This window comes from Pezoporus flaviventris, unplaced genomic scaffold (genome assembly GCF_033815535.1).
Source record: "Pezoporus flaviventris isolate CSIRO_AGI_PZ_B2104156 unplaced genomic scaffold, CSIRO_AGI_Pfla_v1 ptg000003l, whole genome shotgun sequence".
Classification (NCBI taxonomy): Eukaryota; Metazoa; Chordata; class Aves; order Psittaciformes; family Psittacidae; genus Pezoporus; species Pezoporus flaviventris.
In genome coordinates, this window is record NW_026892551.1 from 3,195,577 (window position 1) to 3,217,919 (window position 22,343).

Sequence of the window (22,343 nt, forward strand, 5' to 3'; positions counted from 1 at the left end):
AAGGGGGCATTAAAGACGCAATGTGCTGAATAGCATATTAAAATTACTGATTAAGTTTACCACAGTGTCTAAATACCTTAATGTGATGAAACCTTTCAACAGCATTCCTGCTTCCCTGATTTGTAATACTGAGAGTCACAAGTAATCCTTTCTGTTTTCCTGAAATTATAATCTTGTATAGACAGTGCAAATAGTGCATTTTGTCAAGGTCAGTGGAAAAAGTAACTGCTATAGTGTTAGTGTGGATTTCTTTCTGAGATGCCTTTTGGCACTGGTAGCTCCTGGGAGGGTTTCATGCCCACTTGTATTCCATTTCAGCCGCTAATACCAATTTGACAGTTCTTGACCTGTGGGTAATATGTGGTCCAACAACTTCTTACTTTTCTTAGTAAATTTCTACTCTACTCTCCTCCTTTTTTTTTTTTTTTTGTCAGTGTAGCCTTCTATCACAAATCTTGCTTCAATGGAAACACAGTATTGCTGTAAGTGTAGTATTGCTGCTTTTCATGTATTCTACATCTATTCTGTTTGAAAGGTGTCTAGCCTGTCAAAAAGATAAAATTGAATCTTTTTTCAATGACATTTTATTGAAAAATGCTGATAAGAAAATAAAATTGTAGGTTGATGTTAGCTTTCAAAATTTTTGCTTAAAAAAAAATTAAAAAATGTGAGAATAAAATATTTATTTTTTTAAATAAAAAGTGGATTTTATTTAAAACTTTAGTTAAAAAAAAAAATTATAAGGAAGCCAAAACAGTAGAAATGTCTTTTCTCAAATTTGGCATACAGGTATTCACTCAGCTCTTACAGAAACACATATTTCAAGACAATATGCATACCCTCTTGGCAGTACAGATAATCAACTAAGGTAAAAAGAAGAAAATACTTTTCATTTCAAAAATCCATCAGCAACACAAAAGGCTACAAATACATCCTGTACTCAGTGGTTGTTAGATGTACAAAAGTTCTTTACCTTACATAGAATCATATAAATATGCGTTCCAATTAAGAGTCAACAACACAAAACCGTGAGGTTTCTCTGGCTAACAGGGCATATTTGTACTATTAAACAGAATGAGTGAGCTCAACCTGGTTGCCTATAGTGTTTCATTATTGTCTCACTTCCTCACTGTTTTGGACAACACTGCCTATCGCTCTTTAGGATAAACAGATAAGGTATTTAGGAGGCCCTGTGTAGCAATTATCTCATCAAGTTAGTGACAGCTGGTCTTGAGGCATGGATAAGACCTTGGACTCCCATTTTAATAATCCATAGTCCAGGAGACACTGCTACCACTTCTGATTTGCCTTATGAATGAGAAGCCTTGAAATGTTATACACTAACTGAACAGCTTGATCTTCAAACTATGGTCTTTATAGAGACTTTATAGAGACTCTGATGCCCATCCATTTAAATTATTAACTGGATATGAAATTGAACTACAATATGATTCTTTAGCTAAGTGGTTAGGGTAGATTCAATCTTCCACATCCCTTCTGAAAGTGGTTGTCCAATAACAGTTGGCTTTTTGGAGTCAGTCTGTCCCTGTCCTCACCAGATAATTCATTTTATTAAAAAAACAATTTCCAATATCTTTTTATATAAAATATATATTCCTATAAAAATTTTCTGCCTTGGTACATCAGTGTGATATAATGAAAGAAACAGTCATTGAAAAATTCCCAAGACAATCTAATGTTTAAAGAAAGGTCTGACTGGCCACTGTATTCTTGAAATTCCTTATTTATTTCTAAAAGATCAGACTTAGTACCATATATTCACTTTTTTTTTCATAGGATCATACAATGGCTAGGGTTGGAAAGGACCTTAAGATCATCAAGTTCCAACACCCCTACCATGGGCAGGGATACCTCACACTAGATCATGTAGCCCAAAGCTCTGTCCAACTTGGCCAGAGGGATGGAGCATTCACAGGTGACAAAAAATAATCTCCTTTCCATAAGCAGAAGTGCCCTACACTCTTTAAATTATTCTCTTCCTAAGAGAGTCTGTGGTATGGCAAAATGGCCAGGAGATTTGGGGCTTTGGTAGTGAATGTGAATGTGAAGAAGGATGGAATGAAAGCATAGCAAGAACACAGAAATACTGATCAGTGGCCTTCTGGGCAAAAGTAGTGCTTTTGTTTCTCAGATCAGAAGAAGTAGCAACATACTCAAGTTCTTTCCTTGTCAAGACCTTTTCTTGGATGAAAATGTCTCCTCAGGTGTTTTAGGAGGAAAAACAAAAAGTTCCTGAGAGAAAGAAAAGGATTATACAAATGCAATAATTGCATGACCTTTTTGTCTTATTGGACAGGTAAGTATCAGAGAGAGGGAGAAGGGAAACCCAGAGACGGAGAGAGGAATAAAAAGGGAACAGACTCATTCAAACACAGAGACTGGCCAGGTATGCATTTGACACTTTATTTCTGTATAGAAATGGTAAAGAAAATTCAGAAAGGCATTGAAGCAATACTGAGAACTGCAGGCAATCTGCACAGTGTATTCCAGCGAATGCAAGGGGAATACATGCATATCAGTCACTCACCCCTATTACCAACAAGTCACTCTGTTGGTACTCAGATTTGAGACAGCTTTGTTTGCAGGTGCCGGGGACACCTGCTATCACCTCCCAGTGTTTTTCCCATCATAGTGCAGAGGGATCTGAGGGATTTATTTTATTTTATTTTATTTTCAAAATAGGACTTAGGGTTTTTTTGTTGGGTTTTTTTTTCCAGTTTTTTCATTTTGGAGGTTTTTTTTGGGGGGGGGGGGAGAAAGTGGGAGGCAATTGTTTAGTTTTGTGGGTTTTTTAATTATTATTTTGCTTCCTTGCTGTTTGTTTTTGTTTGTTTCTGTTTCAGCATCTCTCTGCCCACCACGAGCAGTTGTCAATGAAAGCACAGTGGTGCCATTCAATGCTCCTTTCTGCTGCCTGTGCATTTTTTTTTCAGAAGCAAGTTTCTCCTTACTTCTGGACCTTAACAGGTGGATAAGATATGCAGCTGTATTCCAACAGCAGGCAGTACTCTTCCGGAGCTTATCTGAGTCTTTTTCAAGGTGTAGAAGTAGTTTTCCTGCATTCATAAGTCTCTTTCTGTCATATCTTTCAGAATCCAAAGACTCTCAGCATATTTTCTTTTCTGTTTTCCATTCTGCAGGATGCAGATGCCAAGGCAGAGAGAGATGACTTTTGTAATCCTTTCTGCTTTTTTACTAATACAGATGAAAAGCCACTCAAAGAGTAGTCTTATGACATAACATGAAATTACTGGAAGTCCTTTCCAACCCTACCTATCCTATTCTAATCCTAACTATTCTATGATCATATGAAGTGCGTACTAACACAATGCGAAATAACTACCATCCTATAACGTGCTTCTTAAACTATATCCTAAATCTATCCTGAAGTATATCCTAAAATTTTATTCAAAAAGACATAGTAATAGACTAATAAACATAGTTATAAACACAGAAACAAGTGTATTAACAAACATAGTAACAAGCAGAGTAACAACGGTAGTAACAAGGCCAGCTCCCCGCTTGAGGAGAGGCTCCAGTGGGTGGGCGTTTGCTGGCGGAGCTGAGGAGTGAGCCAGCAAGGCCGCCTGCGAGGGCTGGGATGGGTCTGAGGGCGCTGCTCTGGCTCCGGGGCGAGGTGGTGGAACCTTCTATCCAGAGCAGAAGGACATGGTGGCTCTGTCCTCGCCGCTGCCAAGGTGGTGCTGGGGCTGCAGGGTGGAACTCCAAGCCCAGGCAGCAGAGCTCATGCAGGGAATCCAAAGCAGTAAATGGGCACCTACAAGGGCAGAGTCAGAAAGTGCTGATGAAGCCATGAGAGCAGGAGCAGGAGGGATTTGGCTCCTGGGCATTTCGGAAGTATGCTGTAAAAGAGGTCACTGCTAGCACAGGAGAAAGGCTCCTTACTGGGTCCTAACTGACAACTACAGTGCTGCTTTGGTACCTTCTCAACACATGTAACCCCTTCAGAGCACAGGAAGCTGACAGAGAAGTGCAGTGCCCCCTTGCCAGGCAGCAGGGCTTGGCAGGGAGCCTGGGAAGCTCTGATATGGTCTTTTCCAAAACCCAAGCAGAAGCATCCCTCTCTCTGCCATACAAAAATCACAGGTTGGCAGGCAATGCTGGGGTAGCATGTTTCTCCTGACATATATGTTCCCCCGATGCAGGACCACCCTGTGCACCTCAGGAATGTTTCCTATACTCAGAGCTTGACAAAAAGATGGAACACAGGCTCTGGGTGCCTTGTTCTTCCCCTGCTTGAATTTCTTCAGTTGTCCATCCCTGAGAGCTCAGTTTTGCTCTTCTTCCGTCATGGTGGCCCATCGCTGCCCTCTTCCCATCTTGCCCTCTTTCAATTCAATAGTATTGTGAGACAGGTGAAGCCATGATTACCTTGAACCAAGCAAAGCCAAGCAGTTTTACCTTTTCTCCCCGGAAAAGCTCCTCTGCTGTTTGCTCTCGGGAGCGACAAGAGGCACCTGCAATGGCAATGTGTAGGTTAGCAGGGGGCAAGGGCCTCCCTGCACAATTGCTACCCTGGCTCTAAAAGGCACATTCCTTGGATGGGTTTGCTCAGCTCAGCTGAGCCAGTTGTGGTGGGATCACCTCACAAAGTGGGATGGCCAACCTGCATCAGCCTTGCTCTGCACTTTGGCAGAGCTGCAGGCTGGTGGATGACCGTGCTTGTCCCTGCAGCAGCAGCACCACCTTCTGAGGGGGGAGGCTTTTGTTGTCACACTGCTTGTGCACTTCACTTACCTCTGCTATTTCCAGCTCTGCTTGTGGTGCTGGTGTCTCCTCATCCCCCTCGCTGGCCAGCCCAGCCACCTGCTCTCCAAGGAGCTCCTCATGGTGGTCGATGAGGAACTCCACAAGCTGCACCACCTGCACACAGCAAACCACTGGTTTCACTGAGGGGGCTGATGAGGGCTCAAACAGCCTTTCCCAGCCTGACCCGTGCTTCTGTGCAGAAAGGTGCAGCCCGGGGGCTGTTCAGCCCGGAGAAGAGAAGGCTGCATGGAGACCTCATAGCAGCTTTTCAGTGTCAGAAGGGGGCTTACAAGGATGCTGGGAAGGTACCCTTTGTTGGAGACTGCAGTGACAGGACAAGGGGTAACGGGTTAAAACTTAAACAGGGGAAGTTTAAATTGGATATAAGGAATAAATTCTTTCCTGTTAGGGTGGTGAGGCACTGGAATGGGTTGCCCAGGGAAGTCGTGAATGCTCCATCCCTGGTGGTGTTCAAGGCCAGGTTGGACGAAGCCTTGGGTGAGACGGTTTAGTGTGAGGTGTCCCTGCCCATGGCAGGGGGGTTGGAACCAAATGATCTTAAAGTCCTTTCCAACCCTAACTATTCTATGATTCTATGTTTCTAAATAAATTCATTAGGCTTCAATACCATGTCCATATACCAACATATGACAAATAGCCTAAGTGAAAATATTCATCACTGGTGAAATCATGATTGAAATTGTGATTTAAATTCTACTGTGACCTACTGATCATAGTGGATTAAATTTGTTTAGAGGAAACATTTCTGCCTAATATGACAGCAAGGCTGCCATAGCTTCATTCCTGTATGTCCAGCCTGTAACTAGGCTAACCATGTATTCCTAGCATGCATATGTGTGTGGAGTGTATCTAGAAAACTCTACATAGACATACAGGCACCTGTACATGCACCTGTGCATGCCAAATCACAGAAGAACACACAGAGCAATCACACAAACACAGGCAGTGCCAGCAGCCTTACCCTCCTCGCCTAGTTTCCAGTAGCCAACTCCCCTGTGTTTGCACCATTAGACTGTGGAGAACACATGCCAGGGTGACTTGTCCCAGGCACCATGGTCCCCCAATAGCCAGCTCCTCCCATGTTCTATTTCTCAGAGAAACACACATTTTGTTTCACTCAATCTGCTCCCTTCAGCCCACCAACCCCATCCAGCAGCTGGAACCCAGCCCCTCACTCACTCCTTGTATTGCACCACAGATGCTGGATCCCTGTGACCCCAGGTCCCACTACAGTCATTGCCACTTAAGTCCACTTGTTCTGGTCTTTCCAGTTCCTGGCATCACAGGCACACATTCTGATTCAGGTGGCTGGCCTCCAGGCCCCCATACATACACATGGCACACCAACATACACATGGCACACCAAGCAGAGAATCCCTCATACAGGAATGAGTTAGAAAAGAGTTAAAGAAGAAGACTGGACAGAGTGTGCTGATCAGGCACAGGACATAGACAGACAAGCATACCAACCAGCAAACTGTCCGAGCACAGTCAACCCTTTTCATCCTTTGACTCTTAACATATCCCATACTCTTGGCAGCAACCACCATCTGTTCAAAATGTGTCCTGGAGAGGTGCTCAAATTGAGTCAGAGAATTTTAGACTTGTTCACTGGGTCTGAAAATATCCTTTAACAGGCATGGGAGGGACCTGAACAGGGTACTCACTTCTGAGTCCTTAATTTAGGTTCCTACCTGACATTAGAACCTCCTGTGCTCCTTTGTGCTTGTGGAGATGGGTCTTTGAAGGGCTGATGGACCCTGTAATGGTCTGGGAGAAGAGGGGGCAGAGTACTGTTTGGATTTCTGAAAAAAAAAAATCACCACCATTTACTCTCTTTGCTCCTAAGTTTGCAGTTGACCTTTTATCACATAACCTGACATAATACTGCTATAATCAGCGCAATTACCAGGTTTGTGAGTGTCATATATTCTAGTCTGTCATGAAGATGCCTAATGGTATATGTCACCTTGAAAGACAATACAGATCTATATCCAGAATATTTATCCTATGTGGTGGGATTAAGATATTTAAAATGTTTATATGTGAATTAAGTATCAATGACATCTCCAGCCAATTGATCACTTGATTAGATTGATATAGTCAGTGGATCATTTGGGTCATTTTAGACATACTATAAACTGAAGGGATTTCAAGAATCAGTTAAAGGTAGTGATTTCATTTCTGGTTCTGTGGTGGGATATCTTGTTTCAGGGGCAGCTTTAATGCTTATTAGAGGATGGGTATTCCAACACACAAAAAGAGAAAGAACATAGTTGTGTGTTTTAGAGTCTTTGTATCTGTGAATTTATGCGCATGTGGAATGAGGTTTAAGAGAACAATATCACACATAAAACATAGTTATATTGTATACATACACACACTGCAGATTTTATAGTCATCAGAGGGAAGAACTCCATTATCCTTCAAGTAATAGTTGCTCTTGCCTACCTGAAAGTTAAACCCAAAGACTTAAATGTCTGAATCTAGATGTCAACAGGCTGAAGCTGAATATCATGCTTGGTCTGATGTAGCTGCTTAAGCTTCTTTTCAAGTAATTAATACAATTCATTCTTTGTAAAGTTGATTTTTGCCATCCTGAAATACATGTGATGAACTCTTTCATTTTCCTATACATACAGTGAGACTAAACAATCTACTGAGTTAAGATTCAGATGGCTAAAATTAGGACATATTATTTCCATGTTTTTATACCTGATGCATATAAAACAAGATATTAAGGGAATGCTGGGCTAGAGAAGGCACATTAAGTCATAGTTTTACTTTTCATCTTTCTTTTGAAAGGAAAAACTTTCTATTTTTTTCTCCTATATTCAATACACAAACTTACTATTGAATAGGAGTTTATGAGGTTATTAACATGGATAAGCAGATAGTTATGTTAATATAATTTATGGAGAGTTTTTGGCATTCTTGTTTACCTTTAATGCATTTACCGCACACTAAGTTCTACAACTGCAGAAGTGTGGATATTTCATAGGCTGCTTTCACTTTTTTTTTTTTCCCCCAAATCATCATTTCTTATTCTTTCCTGATTGTATTTTGGAAATTGAAAATATAGTCTTGCCTTTCACTTCAGGTTCAATCTTTTGATGAAAACTTGCCGTTAATGCAAAAAAAAAATATACCTATAACTTTGCATATGCTTAAGTAATTTATAAACCAGAAAAAAAAAAAGGAGGAATCAGCTTACCTGATTTTAATTTTTTCAATGCTACATGATAGCAATTGTAAAAAAAATTAAAAAAAAATTCCACTTCTACTCTGAAGTGTGATTGTTTCATCTGGAATTTTACGCTGACAAAAATAGTTCTTTTTCTTTAAAGAATTTTTTTTTTCTTTAAAACCAGGATATCACATTCTTATTAAATAATCACAATGAAATATTATTTGGCAAAATACTTACAAATGTTAAATTGCTATGAAAAAAAAAAATTGCTAGAATGAAAAAAACTAAAGCTGTATATACAGCATTGGCTTTAATCTACCCTGCATTCTGTTGTCTCCTGAAACAAAGAGACTTAAGGGCAGACTGAATATACACAGCATATGCTGCTACTGGCAAACTTATGTCTCTGCTAATAAAAGGAGTTAAACATCATGATATTCTGGAAAAGACTATGTACACATATTTCATTTCTATTTTAACAAAACAAATTCAAGAACATTATTTTACTGGAATGACAACATTAAAGCGGAAAACAGTTTCTTTCACCCACATATATAGAGACAGAAAAACGTCACACACTGGGGTTGAATGCTCCATCTTATGCCCTGGGGGAAGACGGAAATGATAACATACTTATGATATTTCCACATATGCACTATTGAAAAAGTAGTAGTATTTGGATTAATAATATTATAACCCAAACTTATTTCAGTTGAGCAAGAAAGTGATTGTGACAGAGCAGGCTTTACAGATCAGTGAAAGATTTTAAAATATCACCCAAGAAGGAAAGATTTGCATTCATACTTGTGTGATGATAATGCAGAACCTTTGTATCAGCTAAAGAAAAGTGTGAAATAAGTGATTCTAGAACAAATTCTGATGATTTGAGAGACGAGATTCTAGGGATAGCAACAAAATCTTAGAGAGAAAAAAAAATGTCTAGCAACCTGTCATGGTTTAAGCCCAGCCAGCAACCCAGAATCATGCAGCCATTTGCTCACTTCCCTCCCTTCCTACCCCCGTTCCCAGAGGGATGGGGAGGAGAATCGAAAGAATGTAACTCCCATGGGCTGAGATAAGAACAGTCCAGTAACTAAGGTATAACACAAACCACTACTGCTACCACCAGTAATAATCATGATAAGGAAATAACAAGGGAAAAGAATACAACCGCTCACCACCTGCTGACCGATGCCCAGCCCAACCCGAGCAGTGATCTTGCCCTTCCAGGTAACCGCCACCAGTTTATATACTGGGCATGACGTGCTGTGGTATGGAATACCTCTTTGGCTAGTTTGGGCCAGGTGTCCTGTCTCTGCTTCCTCCCAGCTTCCCCTCCTCTCTGTCAGAGCATGAGACTCAGAAAGTCCTTGGTCAGTCTAAACATTACTGAGCAGCAACTAAAAACATCGGTGTCATCAGCGCTGTTCCCAGGCTGAAAGTCAAAACCACAGCACTGCACCAGCTACTAAGAAGGAGAAAAATGACTGCTACTGCTGAACCCAGAACACAACCTAATACTGGGGATGGAGCCTCCAACAAATTGGTGAACAGCAGCAAAAGTAAAAATGAGATAAACCCCAGGAAAACAAAAGAAAAAAAAAAAAAGAAATCTGAGGGTCAGTTGTCTTCAGGGCTCAAACTAAGCAAAAGACCTCATGAATTGCTTTCTGTTTCAGATCTTCCTTCACTGGTTGCAGTTTCTGAAAGGAATTGTAACAGGACAGCACGAGTTCATCTGGGATTCATATTAATGTGATGGCAAAATAAAAAATGAAAAGATTTTTCAAATGGATAGCAAGTATCAACCTAAATTATTGATTCTATCAGTTTTATTAGTAATGCGGGCATAAAATAATGGTTGGGTAATGGTCTTTATTATGGGTGACTCCTGGATTTTGTGTCCAAGATAGATTAGGATGAGTTTTTTCCTTGAAGGGTGGGCAGCTCCATAACTCTTTTCTGGAAGTTTCATTAGGTACTACTGAATCAAGTTTTACATCACTTTTCATATGCAATAGAAAATACAGATGACTTTTTTAAGGTAATATACAAACTACTTGCTTCCAAATACTACGCCTGGAATATGAAGAAGAACCTCTGGCTGAAGCTCATTTTTCAATGGCACATAAAATACCCCTATTTCAGTTTATTCGCACCTAATCCGTTATTTAACTCTTTCAGAACAAATTAAATATTAATTACAATAAATGGAAACCTTTTGAAATTTTTCCATTAACCTCATTAAGTCTTAGTCAAAATATTGCACAAGCATATGCAATAAAACTGTGTTCTTAATTTTATTATACTATAAAGCACAATAACTAGCACATACCTCTCAGTTCAGTTTCATTTTGTTTCCTTGTTTTCCCTTTGAAAAGCTTAATCTGACATTAAACAGACTTTTGTAATTACAGCAGTAAAATTGACTAAAAATTATTTTCAAGAAACTTCAGGAAAACACAACAGTGATACCTAACTGTTAATACTGAATTTTTTACTTTACTGCTATAGGTCCAGGTAATAACATCTGTTGTTTTATGACCCTAAACTAACTCATCTAATGCCATCATTACATAATTGTACCTCTTTTCGGAGCATTTTCAGTCAGATTCCAGTTGTTTCCAGCTCTCTGCTTTTTTCCTCCTATGCACCAATGATAACCCATCAATATTATGTAAGAGCTGCCCAAGCCAAAAGAGCATCAGAGCCAAATAAAAAAGGCCATGTCCTCATGCAAATACTGATTTATTTCACACATTCCAAAATGTCAAGAACAAGTTAGCTGACTATAGTGCAATCTGCAAGGGACAAACATTTGTAGCCTTTATGAATCCAGTTAATTTTTACAAATATTACTAGAAATCTTAAGGTCTTTGCAATTCTTTGCTTATAAAATTGTATCATTATTTACTTTGAAAAGAACATTCACATGTAATTTGTTCTTATACCCTGTATAAAGCAAGGCCAATATGAAACTTAGATTAGGATGCTCAGTGCTTTGTGCAGTCAAATACTCCAGACACAGACTTGTAAATATTGAGTAGAGAAGAACTGCAACTTCCTTTGGCCCACTGGATACATACCTGTTGGTCTAGCTCACTAATTAGTTGACTTGTACTTCCAGGAGGAATACTGACTGACGGTCAGCTTGTATACTGGACCCCTAGGCTGTATTTTTGCTTAGCTGTTACCCAGCCCATCATTCTCCAGACTGTTTATACACAAAGGTTTAAATGCACATTCAGGACTTTGTTTTTTCCCTTTGTTGAACTTGAGCAGGCTGCTGTGGGTTCAGCACTCCAGTTCACTGAGATCCCTCTGAATGGCAGTCCTATCCTCCAGAATATCAGCAACACCCTCCTGTCTCAGTGTAGTGTTACCCACAAACTTGTTAAGGATGCAGTTCATCCTATTGATGAGCTTACTGTGATAACACTAAACAGGTTTTGCCCCATTAACTTCTGAGAATAATTCTGGTAAACAGTTTTGGGTTAGACTAAAGCCTTTTCACACCAACAGTGTGTCAACACTGGCCATGCATTTAGCTTAAAGTCCCTCAGTTTCTTACAGAAGACCACATCTACAGCCTCAATGAATTAAGAATAAATTACATTTTATGCTTTTCCCTCATCCATGGAGCAAAAGACATGGGAGGTGTCAGAACAGTCCGTGTCAGTAACGACTCAAGAAAAGACATTGCCTCTTTTGGCAACAGACCACCTTTTTTTTTTTTTGTTCCTTTAGGTTACCCACTCCATCCAACAGGAGGTTAACAATTTTTCTTTCTTTTTGCTAGCATTGTACATAGAAAATTCTTCTTGCCTATCACACCTCTTATGAGTTTCAACTGCTTTCGTAATTCTATCTTCACATTTCTAGAGATGATAATTTACTCATATAGTTTCCAACTCCCATTCACTTATATGTACAAGATTGGTCCTTATTTGGTTAGCTTGCCTCCTGAAATTACTACCTCCTTTGTTGTACATCACCATCAACAGCACTTGCGCAGTATAGATGATGACCTTAAAAATCAAATAGCTCTGCTGAGCAACTTTAGCCTTCAAATTAGCTTTCTACAGGATTCTACTTAACACGTCCCTGAACAATCTGGAATCTAATCTACTGAAGGTTAGGGTTTATTCTGCTGCTTGTTTGAGAACCATAGTTTGCAATTGGGGAACTTCTTCCAGTTGTTTAAACATGACATGTCTGCTTCTTTTTGATTGAGCTGTCTGTATCTGTATCCCCCCTGATCCCAGCTCACAAGCTCTCAAGTCAACTCCATTTCATATAAGAGTTCTTGCATGTGAGCTGCTCCTCTGAGTAGAGTACAGATTGCTTTGTCTTCCATAAAGTGTTCATCTCCTCATTCCAGAATGGCAAGCATTTGTCCCACCATGTTGATGTAATTCTTACATCATAGCTTTGTAACTGAACACAGGCTTATGGTTACCAAAATCCACTCATTATTTCTCCACTCTGCCTTTTTCTTCATCAGCCTTCAGCTGATCAAATATTCATCTCCTTTAATTCCTGTTTGCTGCTCAACTTGCAACTTGGCTGTTTCCTGCTGAGAGCTGGTCTGCCATCTCAGAAACCTGTTCAGTTTACAGACAGAGCATGTTTAAATACAGCCACTTCATTAGGTCCTCAATTATCCCCCTTTCTCAAGGGGAGTGAGGGGTCTCCCCCACTGTCTCCTGGGTGCTTCCCCATTATGTACCAGCCTTGGTCTTTACTCCCTTTCAAAATTAGCTTCTAAAGCCTATCCCTGAAGAAATCAGATTAAAAGGTGCGGCTGTTCTTTCCAGCCTTAGCTCAGAAGGAAACGGTGCTTCTGGTAAGCAAATTGAGTATACAAGATTTCTTCAGGATTTTTTTGTGCTTGTGAGCCTTTAATAGTAAAATGCATCAAACTGTTGCTGATATCATTCCCAGATTTTAAAACATGCAGGATTTCTGAACAGGGAAAGAAAATAATTCTTACTGACTTGTTATCAGAAGTAGTCTATGAGTATTGATCTACATTTAAAAATCCCTCCTTAGAATTTTTAATGCTTTTTTCCCATGATTTCTTCCTTGCATCTTTCAAATGCACAGAAGTACCTTCTTCAGAGATGACAGTTCCAAAGTTTAATTAGTAACATCCAAGGGAATTTTAATTCCATCCTTGATTGAGGATCAACTAATTGCTATCCATCTCTCTAGAAGAGTAGAGTATGACACCTTTTCCTGCCAACTGTAATGAATCAGCAGTACTTCATTCTAACTATATGAACTATCCTTTAAATTTAGATACTTAAAAATTTAATTTTAGAGTGCAGTAAACCTAAGCTACCTACCTACAGTTATTAAGTGAGGAAGGGAAAGACACATTTGTAAAAACAATTAATACAGTCCCAAAATCTGAATACCCAGGGAGATTACACTTTTAACTTATGGTGCTTAAAGTTAGGTGTAATGAAGCTACATCTCAATACTACACAATTAGAAAATTCCAAGCTTGTTTTTATAATAGCAGAGTTTAAGAAAACAGTAAACAAGACACCTAAAAGCATCCATACCTCATGAGGAAAAAGACATATATATAGTGCAAAAGAAAACTAATTTTATTACATGAAAAACAGTATAGAAATATAAATTCTCACATAGCAGAAAAAAATCTATCTGGAGAAATTTTCTATGTGGAATGAAGACTACTATGTGGAGTAATGGGGTGTTACAGCAGAAGTAAACTGCATTTTATTCTTTAAAACATCTCAAGGTGTCTTCAATAAGTCTAAATTAGCACTAAAGTGCTAATATTTACGGAAGAGTATAAAGAAATCAAAGTCTCGAAGAGAAGTGTAACATTGGAGTTATTTTCAGTGAGTTATTTTGCTCTTATTAGCTAAATATTTCTTCAGTTCACTGCTATATCATTCCATTTTTTCAGCTTTGTGATTTAAGAAAAAAGAATCAGAGAAGGAGATATAGTACATGTCTAAGCTGCTTGCAAGAAATGGGCCACATCTTTCACAGCAAATTTGATCTTCATTATTTTCATATAGGACATCACAAGCCTTCTGCTGAAAAACATTTTGATCATTTAGTTTTCTAGATTGTCCAGGACTTTTTCTCTGCTAGTCAGCACTTATCAAATAAGAAAATGGATAGAAAAATTACTAAGACTTAAAATTATGCAATTTTCTGAGCTTTGGAGCACTTTCAAGATGAAATAATTCTCACAAGAACACCATTTCTTGGTTTATTTCAGTATGATTTTTGCTATTAAGTCCAGAAGCAGGGTCTAGCTTTAAATCATATAGGAAGCCAACAATTAAAAAAAAAAAAAAAGAAATTAGACTTTTGATCATATGCTTTTCTACAAGGAAATACCTGAAATAATGACTTTTTTTGCTGTATTTACATTATAGTTAAAGTGGTCCAGACAACAGGTATTTTTCAAGGTAAAAGTAAAAATGAAGATTTAACTCAAACGTTTTGCTTTTCCTTAGTCATAGAATGCAACTTTAACCTTTGAGTTTCATGAAGGCTAGAAGAAATACTATAATCTCACAACATTCCAGGGGGTAGATCTGTGTGACAGCCTAAATGTTTGACTGATCCTTGTCACAGCAGCTGCTTACAGCAAGATTTCATTTTTCTTACCCCACTTCTATCTAATAGTGCCTCTATTTCTGAAATTCATAACTAAAAGAGCAATGGAAATGGCATATCCATGCAAGACATCCGAGTGTCAGAAAGTGGAAAGGTTTTTTGTCATGGTGATTTTTTAATTTTTCTAACCACCTTTACTGTTAATCACATACTTCTGTTTAGTGTAAGGGCATGTGGGAGGAGAGAGGAGCTCCTTTGCAGTTATCTAATCAAGGACCTTGTCAAATGGGATAAAGAGGAAAAGGAGGAAACCAAACACAGGGAAGCACAAACCTGACCAGCAGACAAGATAGTTTGCTGATGACACTAAGCTGGGAGGAGTGGCTGACACGCCAGAAGGCTGTGCTGCCATCCAGCGAGACCTGGACAGGCTGGAGAGTTGGGCAGGGAGTAACTTGATGAAATATAACAAGGGAAAGTGTAGAGTCCTGCATCTGGGCAGGAACAACCCCAGGTTCCAGTATAGGTTGGGAAATGACCTGTTAGAGAGCAGTGTAGGGGAGAGGGACCTGGGGGTCCTAGTGGACAACAGGATGACCATGAGCCAACACTGTGCCCTTGTGGCTAAGAAGGCCAATGGCATCCTGGGGTGTATTAGAAGGGGGTGGTTAGTAGGTCAAGAGAGGTCCTCCTTCCCCTCTACTCTGCCCTGGTGAGACCGCATCTGGAGTATTGTGTCCAGTTCTGGGCCCCTCAGTTCAAGAAGGACAGGGAGCTGCTGGAGAGAGTCCAGCGCAGGACAACGAAGATGATTAGGGGAGTGGAACATCTCCCTTATGAGGAAAGACTGAGGGAGCTGGGTCTCTATAGTTTGGAGGAGACTGAGGGGTGACCTTATAAGTGTCTATAAATATATAAAGGGGGAGTGTCACGAGGATGGAGCCAGGCTCTACTCAGTGGCAAACAATGATAGGACAAGGGGTAATGGGTACAAACTGGAACACAAGAGGTTCCACTTAAACTTGAGAAGAAACTTCTTCTCAGTGAGGGTGATGGAACACTGGAACAGGCTGCCCAGGGAGGTTGTGGAGTCTCCTTCCCTGGAGACATTCAAAACCCGCCTGGACGCATTCCTGTGTAACATTATCTAGGTGTTCCTGCTCTGGCAGGGGGATTGGACTAGATGATCTTTCGAGGTCCCTTCCAATCTCTAACATACTGTGATACTGTGATATTGTGAAGATACGGTAAGGGGAAGTAACCCTGGACAGTTATACCGACTGATAAAAGTGGAGTGTAAGAACTTTTGGTACGGTAAGATCACCTGTCTGAAGACCTTTGTCAGAATGGGATGACAATTTGAAAGGTGAAAACAGTAGGAACAACATACAGAGAGCGACAGAGGCCTCTTTGTCTAATCTAACTGCATCCTGAGTGTTTCTTGATGGAAGGAGTCAGACTCGGGGTGTGTGATAGTCATGAGACTCTCTGTTTGTCTAAACTCGAAACACACAAGGACCGGAGCTAAACTGCCAGAGGCAGAGCTCCGTCGTGCTCCAGGAAGGCGGAGGATGATTCCCTGTGCGCATGCCCTGAGGCTACGAAGATCAATTGCCAGGAAACAGCGTCCCAGACAACGCAGCGCCTGTCAGGGCACAGCGCTAAATGGGTCTGGGGCTCACAGGATCCCCTGCGGATGAGTCGCACCTGTGGGAGGAGCCAAGAGACCCTGACCCTATAAAAACGCAAAATCGTCCTTCGGCCATGTGGTGCTTACCTCTCGCTCTGGGTCATCAGTAAGTTTACTGACTACAGTCTCCAAGGGCTCCAGCTGAAAGGACTACAACTGAATTTTCACTCCCTGACCAAGATGTTGCTGGATCCATGGGGTGGTGAGACTATTTTGGTTTTCTTTTTTTCCTTTCTCCTTTTTTTCTTCTGCTCCATATCTTTTATAGGAACTTGGCAAGACTTTTGGTCCTCCTGATAGTTTTAGGGACGTTTACAATAGAACTAGTTGTTGCTTCATTTTTGTGATAAGCACATAAATGTATTGGCTTTCACAAATCATAGGTGTGGTTATGTGGCTATAACTGTACCAGTTTACAATAACAGAAACAAAACTCGCTAAAAACACAAGACTAGACAACAAGTTAAAAAGGGTTCAGATCTCTTGATCAAAGCGGAGTCACATAGCGAATTTGTAAAGGTAAAAGAAATAAGAGGGGGGGGGGGCTTGATATAAGGAAAGCTAGTGCCTGGAAAACATAAGGTACTGTTTAGCTTAACTTTGGCTGTAGAAAGAGAACAATGTTTATGTTGTAAGTCTGTGGAATGTAGTGGCCCCACTAAACATGAGTTGTTTTACACTAGTCTTCTAAAGTATCTTTAGTTTTAAACAACAATGTTTGTAAGTCTGTGGTGAGATAACAAGATTTAGTGGCCCCACTAAACATGAATGAGTTATTTCACACCATCCTCATTATCAGTTAGTTTAGAGACAGAGCCTCCCAAACATCTGCTAGCTTGGGAAACTCCTTGTCTGCCCATCCTGCAATAAATTTTGCAGGAAGGTCACACTGTTTTAAATCTTTGCTAGTTATCAGATTAATTACAGATATAGCTGGTTGTGTGATTACTGGGGTGTCCAGCTGTGCCAAAGGTGAAAAGTACACTGTGAGGAAGACTGCTTACAATTTTTTAACCTCTGGAATGTCTGTGGTTTCTCCACGAACCGTGCAGGGCATTGTAAAAGATTACTTTTCCCAGCATCCTCCAAGCAGAATAGGATGGGGTGTGGGTGCACATGGTCTGTGGTGTCAGTTACTGGAGCCAGTGGGGTCTCGGCATAAGCTACTGGAGCCAGGGGGGTCTTTAACCTCCAGCCACCAGGGTGGGAACAATGTGTGTTCCCAAAAACAGCTACTGGGGGTACTGAGTGAAGATAGTGATGGGCTCAGCGCTGGCAGCTGGAGCAGAATTGTGGGTCACAACCCATGTGCCTGATACCACCTGATGGGGGTGAATGTCTGTACCTTCCAGAAATTGGACGTGCCTGGAGTGTGCATGTGCATCCATTGGTGAATGAAAATCTCTATCACCTGTAGAGTAGGGGTCCTCGGGTCTTGGGTAGGATATCAGGCAGGTGGAGCATCTGTGCTTGTATGTGGGGAGACCCACAAGTGTGGGGTGCCTGTAGGATGAATTTGTGTGTTACCCATCTTTATGTACCTGGGATACATACGCAGCAAACAGGAGAGCAGCGGCTGCTTTCCTCAGTCTGGGCTGAGACCCCGGGTTCCCAAGCACTGAACTGGGCTCTAGGTCCTGGGCTGGCATTGCTGGAGGACATCCCTTAAGGCTACATGTCAAAATCATGATTAAAGGTGGAGAGGAGGCTCTGCAGGTCATGACTGTAAACATGGGCTGCAGCTTTAAAAACCTGAAACCCGATGCAGACTTGTAGTAGAGATCTCCAGTTTCCCTGCAGTAGTCTTACTATAAATTTTACCCTTAATAAAGCTTTTTTCAGACATACTATCTAAAGCTGAAATTGTGTATTATAAGACATATCAAGAGTTTTCAAGGATCTCTAAGTAGTGATTACCCATATGCTACTTCTTTATATGCAGTAATGATCTTTTCCAAAGAAATGTTGCCTTCATGGCTAAAGTGCTACAGCTGTCTTATTCATTGTAATGAACTACTTTAAATCAAGAGACTCATTTATATTAATAAAGTGTGTTTCAAGTGGATTGGTAATTTGTAAGTTTTCATTCTGTAATTAATTATTTCCTTCCTCTTGTACATAATTTGTGTCCCTTGAGAACCCTTGTTTTCTCCTGGTAGATAATACTCCTGAGAATATGAGATCCCTTGAGATACAGTAATGATAACTGTTTTCATAAAATCAATTTGAAGAAATACTAGAGAATAATGTGATAGAAAGGGAAAGAATGGCAATATTTATTGTATTGTAACTGAAGGCAAAACCTGACATTTTGGTGATGACTCTATTTGACAGCTTTTGTGATATTGTTACAGCTACCAAATAAATGCTTAAGCAAGTTTTTAAAAGTCAGAAAATATTTTAAATGTAAGCACAAGGGTATAACAGGGACACATTCATTTTGCTCTTCTATTCTTAATTCCTGTTGCTAATATTGTGTGCTCCTGTTTATCAGAGGGTGGAATCTGATTTCTTTCAGTATCTTGACTGAGTAGTTACTGTCCATATTAAAAACATACAACTAAACAGGCAAACTGCCCTCCTTCCTCCTCAAAGCCCTCAAGTTCTGCTAAAGCCAAATGCCCTACTAATTATTTTTTTATTTTAATTTTTATTTTTTTCCTTGTGGGAGGAACTGCATACAAAGAGATCCCAATGGAAAAGACAGTTTACAGTGGTACTGAGAACTGAAGTCATGATTAAGGTAGCAAATCCACCTCTGGTCCACAGTGTTTCAAGAAAAACACCAGCCTGCAGATGTGTGTCTAAAACGCTAGTGCAAAGCAGCAGCTGTAATTTTCAGTTTGGTATAGTGAGTTACTGTAAAATTTACTTCACCCTTGCCAGATGTAGGTGGAACTCTGGCTGCAAACAGAGCCCATGGTTCTCAGTGCACAGAGAGAGTTACTCTCAGTGATATTCCAGGCTGTGGAGATAATGCTAGTAAAAATGTACAGTGTTGCTCCCCTTGCAGGAATACCTACTTTGTATGCTCCGTTGGAACAAGTATCACAGAGTTTAGCAATGAACTGATAAACAGTATCAGCAGAAAAACTGATTTCTCAATAGTATCAGCAACCATCCATAGAAGTATTTAAAAAAAAAAAACAAACAAAAACACCTGAAAAAGTGTATTCACTCATTTTCTTTGGTAGCCTAGGGAATAGCATCAGGACTTGTTTATTATTGGGATCAGAGAGGGGAAAGGAACCCAGAGATTAAAATGGAACATTTCCAATACCTTTTAGTTTATAAATAATATTGAAATATTAAACTATTTGACCAAAATGTTTTGCATAATCATACTTTCACATTAAACTTCTAGAATCTAATAAAAATCTTTTTGATGAAACATCATAAAAGTAATAATTAGGGGGGAAAAAAGCAACAAGAATAAACATTAAATTAGTTGTTGAAGACAACTGAAGCTTATTTTCTTTCTTGCTAGTGAACAGATCTTTCACTCCCTAGAAAGACTAACTCAGTTGTCACTGATTTGTATGCCTGTGGGAAACCTTAGGAAAGTGACCAGGGCAGACCAGGCCTGGGGAGTGGGCTACGTTTTACATCTTAGCCGGAATTGCTCTGATTTAGTTCTAAGGTAAGTTGGCAGGGCAAACTGGAGAAATCTCATACTCTTAGGTGTACATGCCATGTGAATAAAAGACTTTAGTCCCTAGATTTCCAAAAGCATCATAGAAATGAATGAAAAGCTTGACTTTAATTTCATGTATATAGCTATGTAAGCTTAACATAATTGGTTGGCAACAGTGGACTCTTTCTCTTATTTTTTTTATTTCAGGAAGGAATGAAATAGCTTCTAGGTAATGTAATATATATATTTCTTATATTTCTGTCTTTACATACACACACACACAAAAAAACCAAACCAGATATGGCTGACTCAATTTTTATAGATCTTATGGGAAATAGCTATTCTGCCAACAAATCGTATACATGCCATTAAAAGCATCCTAGTAAACTTTGTCTTCAATTATTTTTAATGTTACTGGAATAAAATTAACTTTGTTCATGTTTGTAAACTGCCTACAATGATCTTTGTTATGAAAATAGTCTGGCACCTTTAGCAACTGGGATAAACTTAATGACTAGATCAGTCAGTATATTATAAAAGGTGTAATGACTTTTCTAAGAAATTCCACAGCAATAATATATATTTTGCATTCTTTTCAGCGCTTAAGTTGCTCTTTGTGTTGCCTTTAGCTGCTAAAAATCTTTACGGAGCTGTTCATGAAATGCCTAGCTTTAAAGAGTAGTGTAAAAAGTGTTAAGATGGAGAACAGATACTGCATAGCTAAATTGTTATTCTATTGCTGTATTAGATGAGATTTAGTTATCTGTAACTTATAAAATTGTTCTGAAGTTAATAACACAGTGTAAAGAAAGAAACGACAAAAAGTTTTAATAACTGACACAAATACTAAAAGGTGTTAGCAACAGCATGCAAACATAAGAGATGTCATAAAAAGAGAATATGATATAGATTAAAATTTACAAAGGGGCATGCTTCCTTCTGTGGATGAAATTTACAAGCTCAATTTTGCCACTAGCATTTGAATTAAGATTGTTGTAGTTTTCCTTACCTCATTTTAATTATAAAATTTGTCAAAGTGCTTTTCTGTGTTTCAGAAAATATACACAGATAACAAAGGCTTTTGAACTTTGAACTGCATTACCCATAGCATCAGCAGAATCATAAAAAAAAAATCAGTTATGTTTTACTGTCAGAATATAAATCCAATTACTTTCTTACTTTGTTCTTATTCTCCATCACATAGTACACATAAGCTTTTATATGCATAGAAACTGTCACAAAATGATTAAAATAAAAGCTTAAAATATAAGTTAAGATGCTGTGTTTCTCTTTTGTATATTTATTATGAAAAAATCTTTTTAATTAAAAGCTTAGATTGACATTTTTCTTTCCTGAAACACCCCTCATTTTATAGGATAAAGAGGGTTATTACACACTAGCACTTTTTTAAATTTACTGTTAAATCTGTATGCCCTTGACTGCACAGAACACAAGCACTTTTTGAAGATAGAATTAGTAATTTACTCCTGAGCTTTTGTATTATGTTCTGTTATATTAATTAAGCAAGACTCTGAAATTGTCTGATGTGACAATGAGAAATATAATAACAGGTAAAAAGACTTTTAATCTCCCTCCATCTACTGGCAGTACTCCTAATGCAGCCTAGGATAGATAGCAGTAGCTTTCTCTACAGCAAGGGTATGTTGCCAGCTCATGTTCAACTTGGTGTCTGCTAGGAGCCCCAGGTCCTTTTCTGCAGATCAGCCCCCACTATATACTGGTGCCTGGCATTATTCTTCTCCAGGTGCAGCACTTTGCGCTTCTCCTGATGAAATGAGACTGTCAGGGTTGCTCTGGACACCAGCACCATCCTCTGGCTTATCTGTCACTCCTCCAGGGTTGGTGTCATCTGCAAATTTGCTGAGGGTGCACTTTGCCCTAACATCCAGATCATTAATGAAGATGTTAAGCGGGATTAAACCTGGTACTGACCCTTGGGTTACACTGCTAGCCTCCAACTAGACATGTGGTCACATCCATTCAGGCAGTTTTCAATCCACTTCAATGTCCAGCCTGTATGTGAAGTCTGGATAGACAGTACTGCCTCTTCTCTTTCTTCACCTACCATGCCAGTCATTTCATTGTAAGAGTTAATCAACTTTGTCAAGCATGGATTCCCCTTTGTGAATCCATGCTGACTATTCCTGATGACTTGCTTTGTCCTTTATAATAAAACTGGTAACAATATCACGAACACTGATAGCATAGAAACGTTATACAAATATTTTATATGGTATTCTATACTATGATCAGTCTGCCTGTCTACCTATTTATCTGCATATCTAAGATCATACTCTTACCTATAACTACATTATACAGGGTTCTTGACCTCTCAATTAGGCCAACTTGGAATATTTTCAGCAACTGCTGATGTAATCCATTTCTCAAAA

At 39.4% G+C, this 22,343-nt stretch overlaps 1 protein-coding gene across 1 annotated transcript in view; it reads right to left on the reverse strand.

Annotated features, from left to right (window-relative positions):
* Positions 1-22,343, reverse strand: part of LOC133265042 (T-cell activation Rho GTPase-activating protein-like) — a 977,746-nt gene that overhangs the window by 203,862 nt on the left and 751,541 nt on the right. Inside the window, exons 7-8 of the mRNA XM_061445203.1 lie at positions 4,780-4,905; positions 4,444-4,499 (exon numbers count right to left, since the gene is read on the reverse strand). Of these exons, the coding sequence (XP_061301187.1) occupies positions 4,444-4,499; positions 4,780-4,905 (182 nt within the window). The remainder of the gene's footprint in view (positions 1-4,443; positions 4,500-4,779; positions 4,906-22,343) is intronic.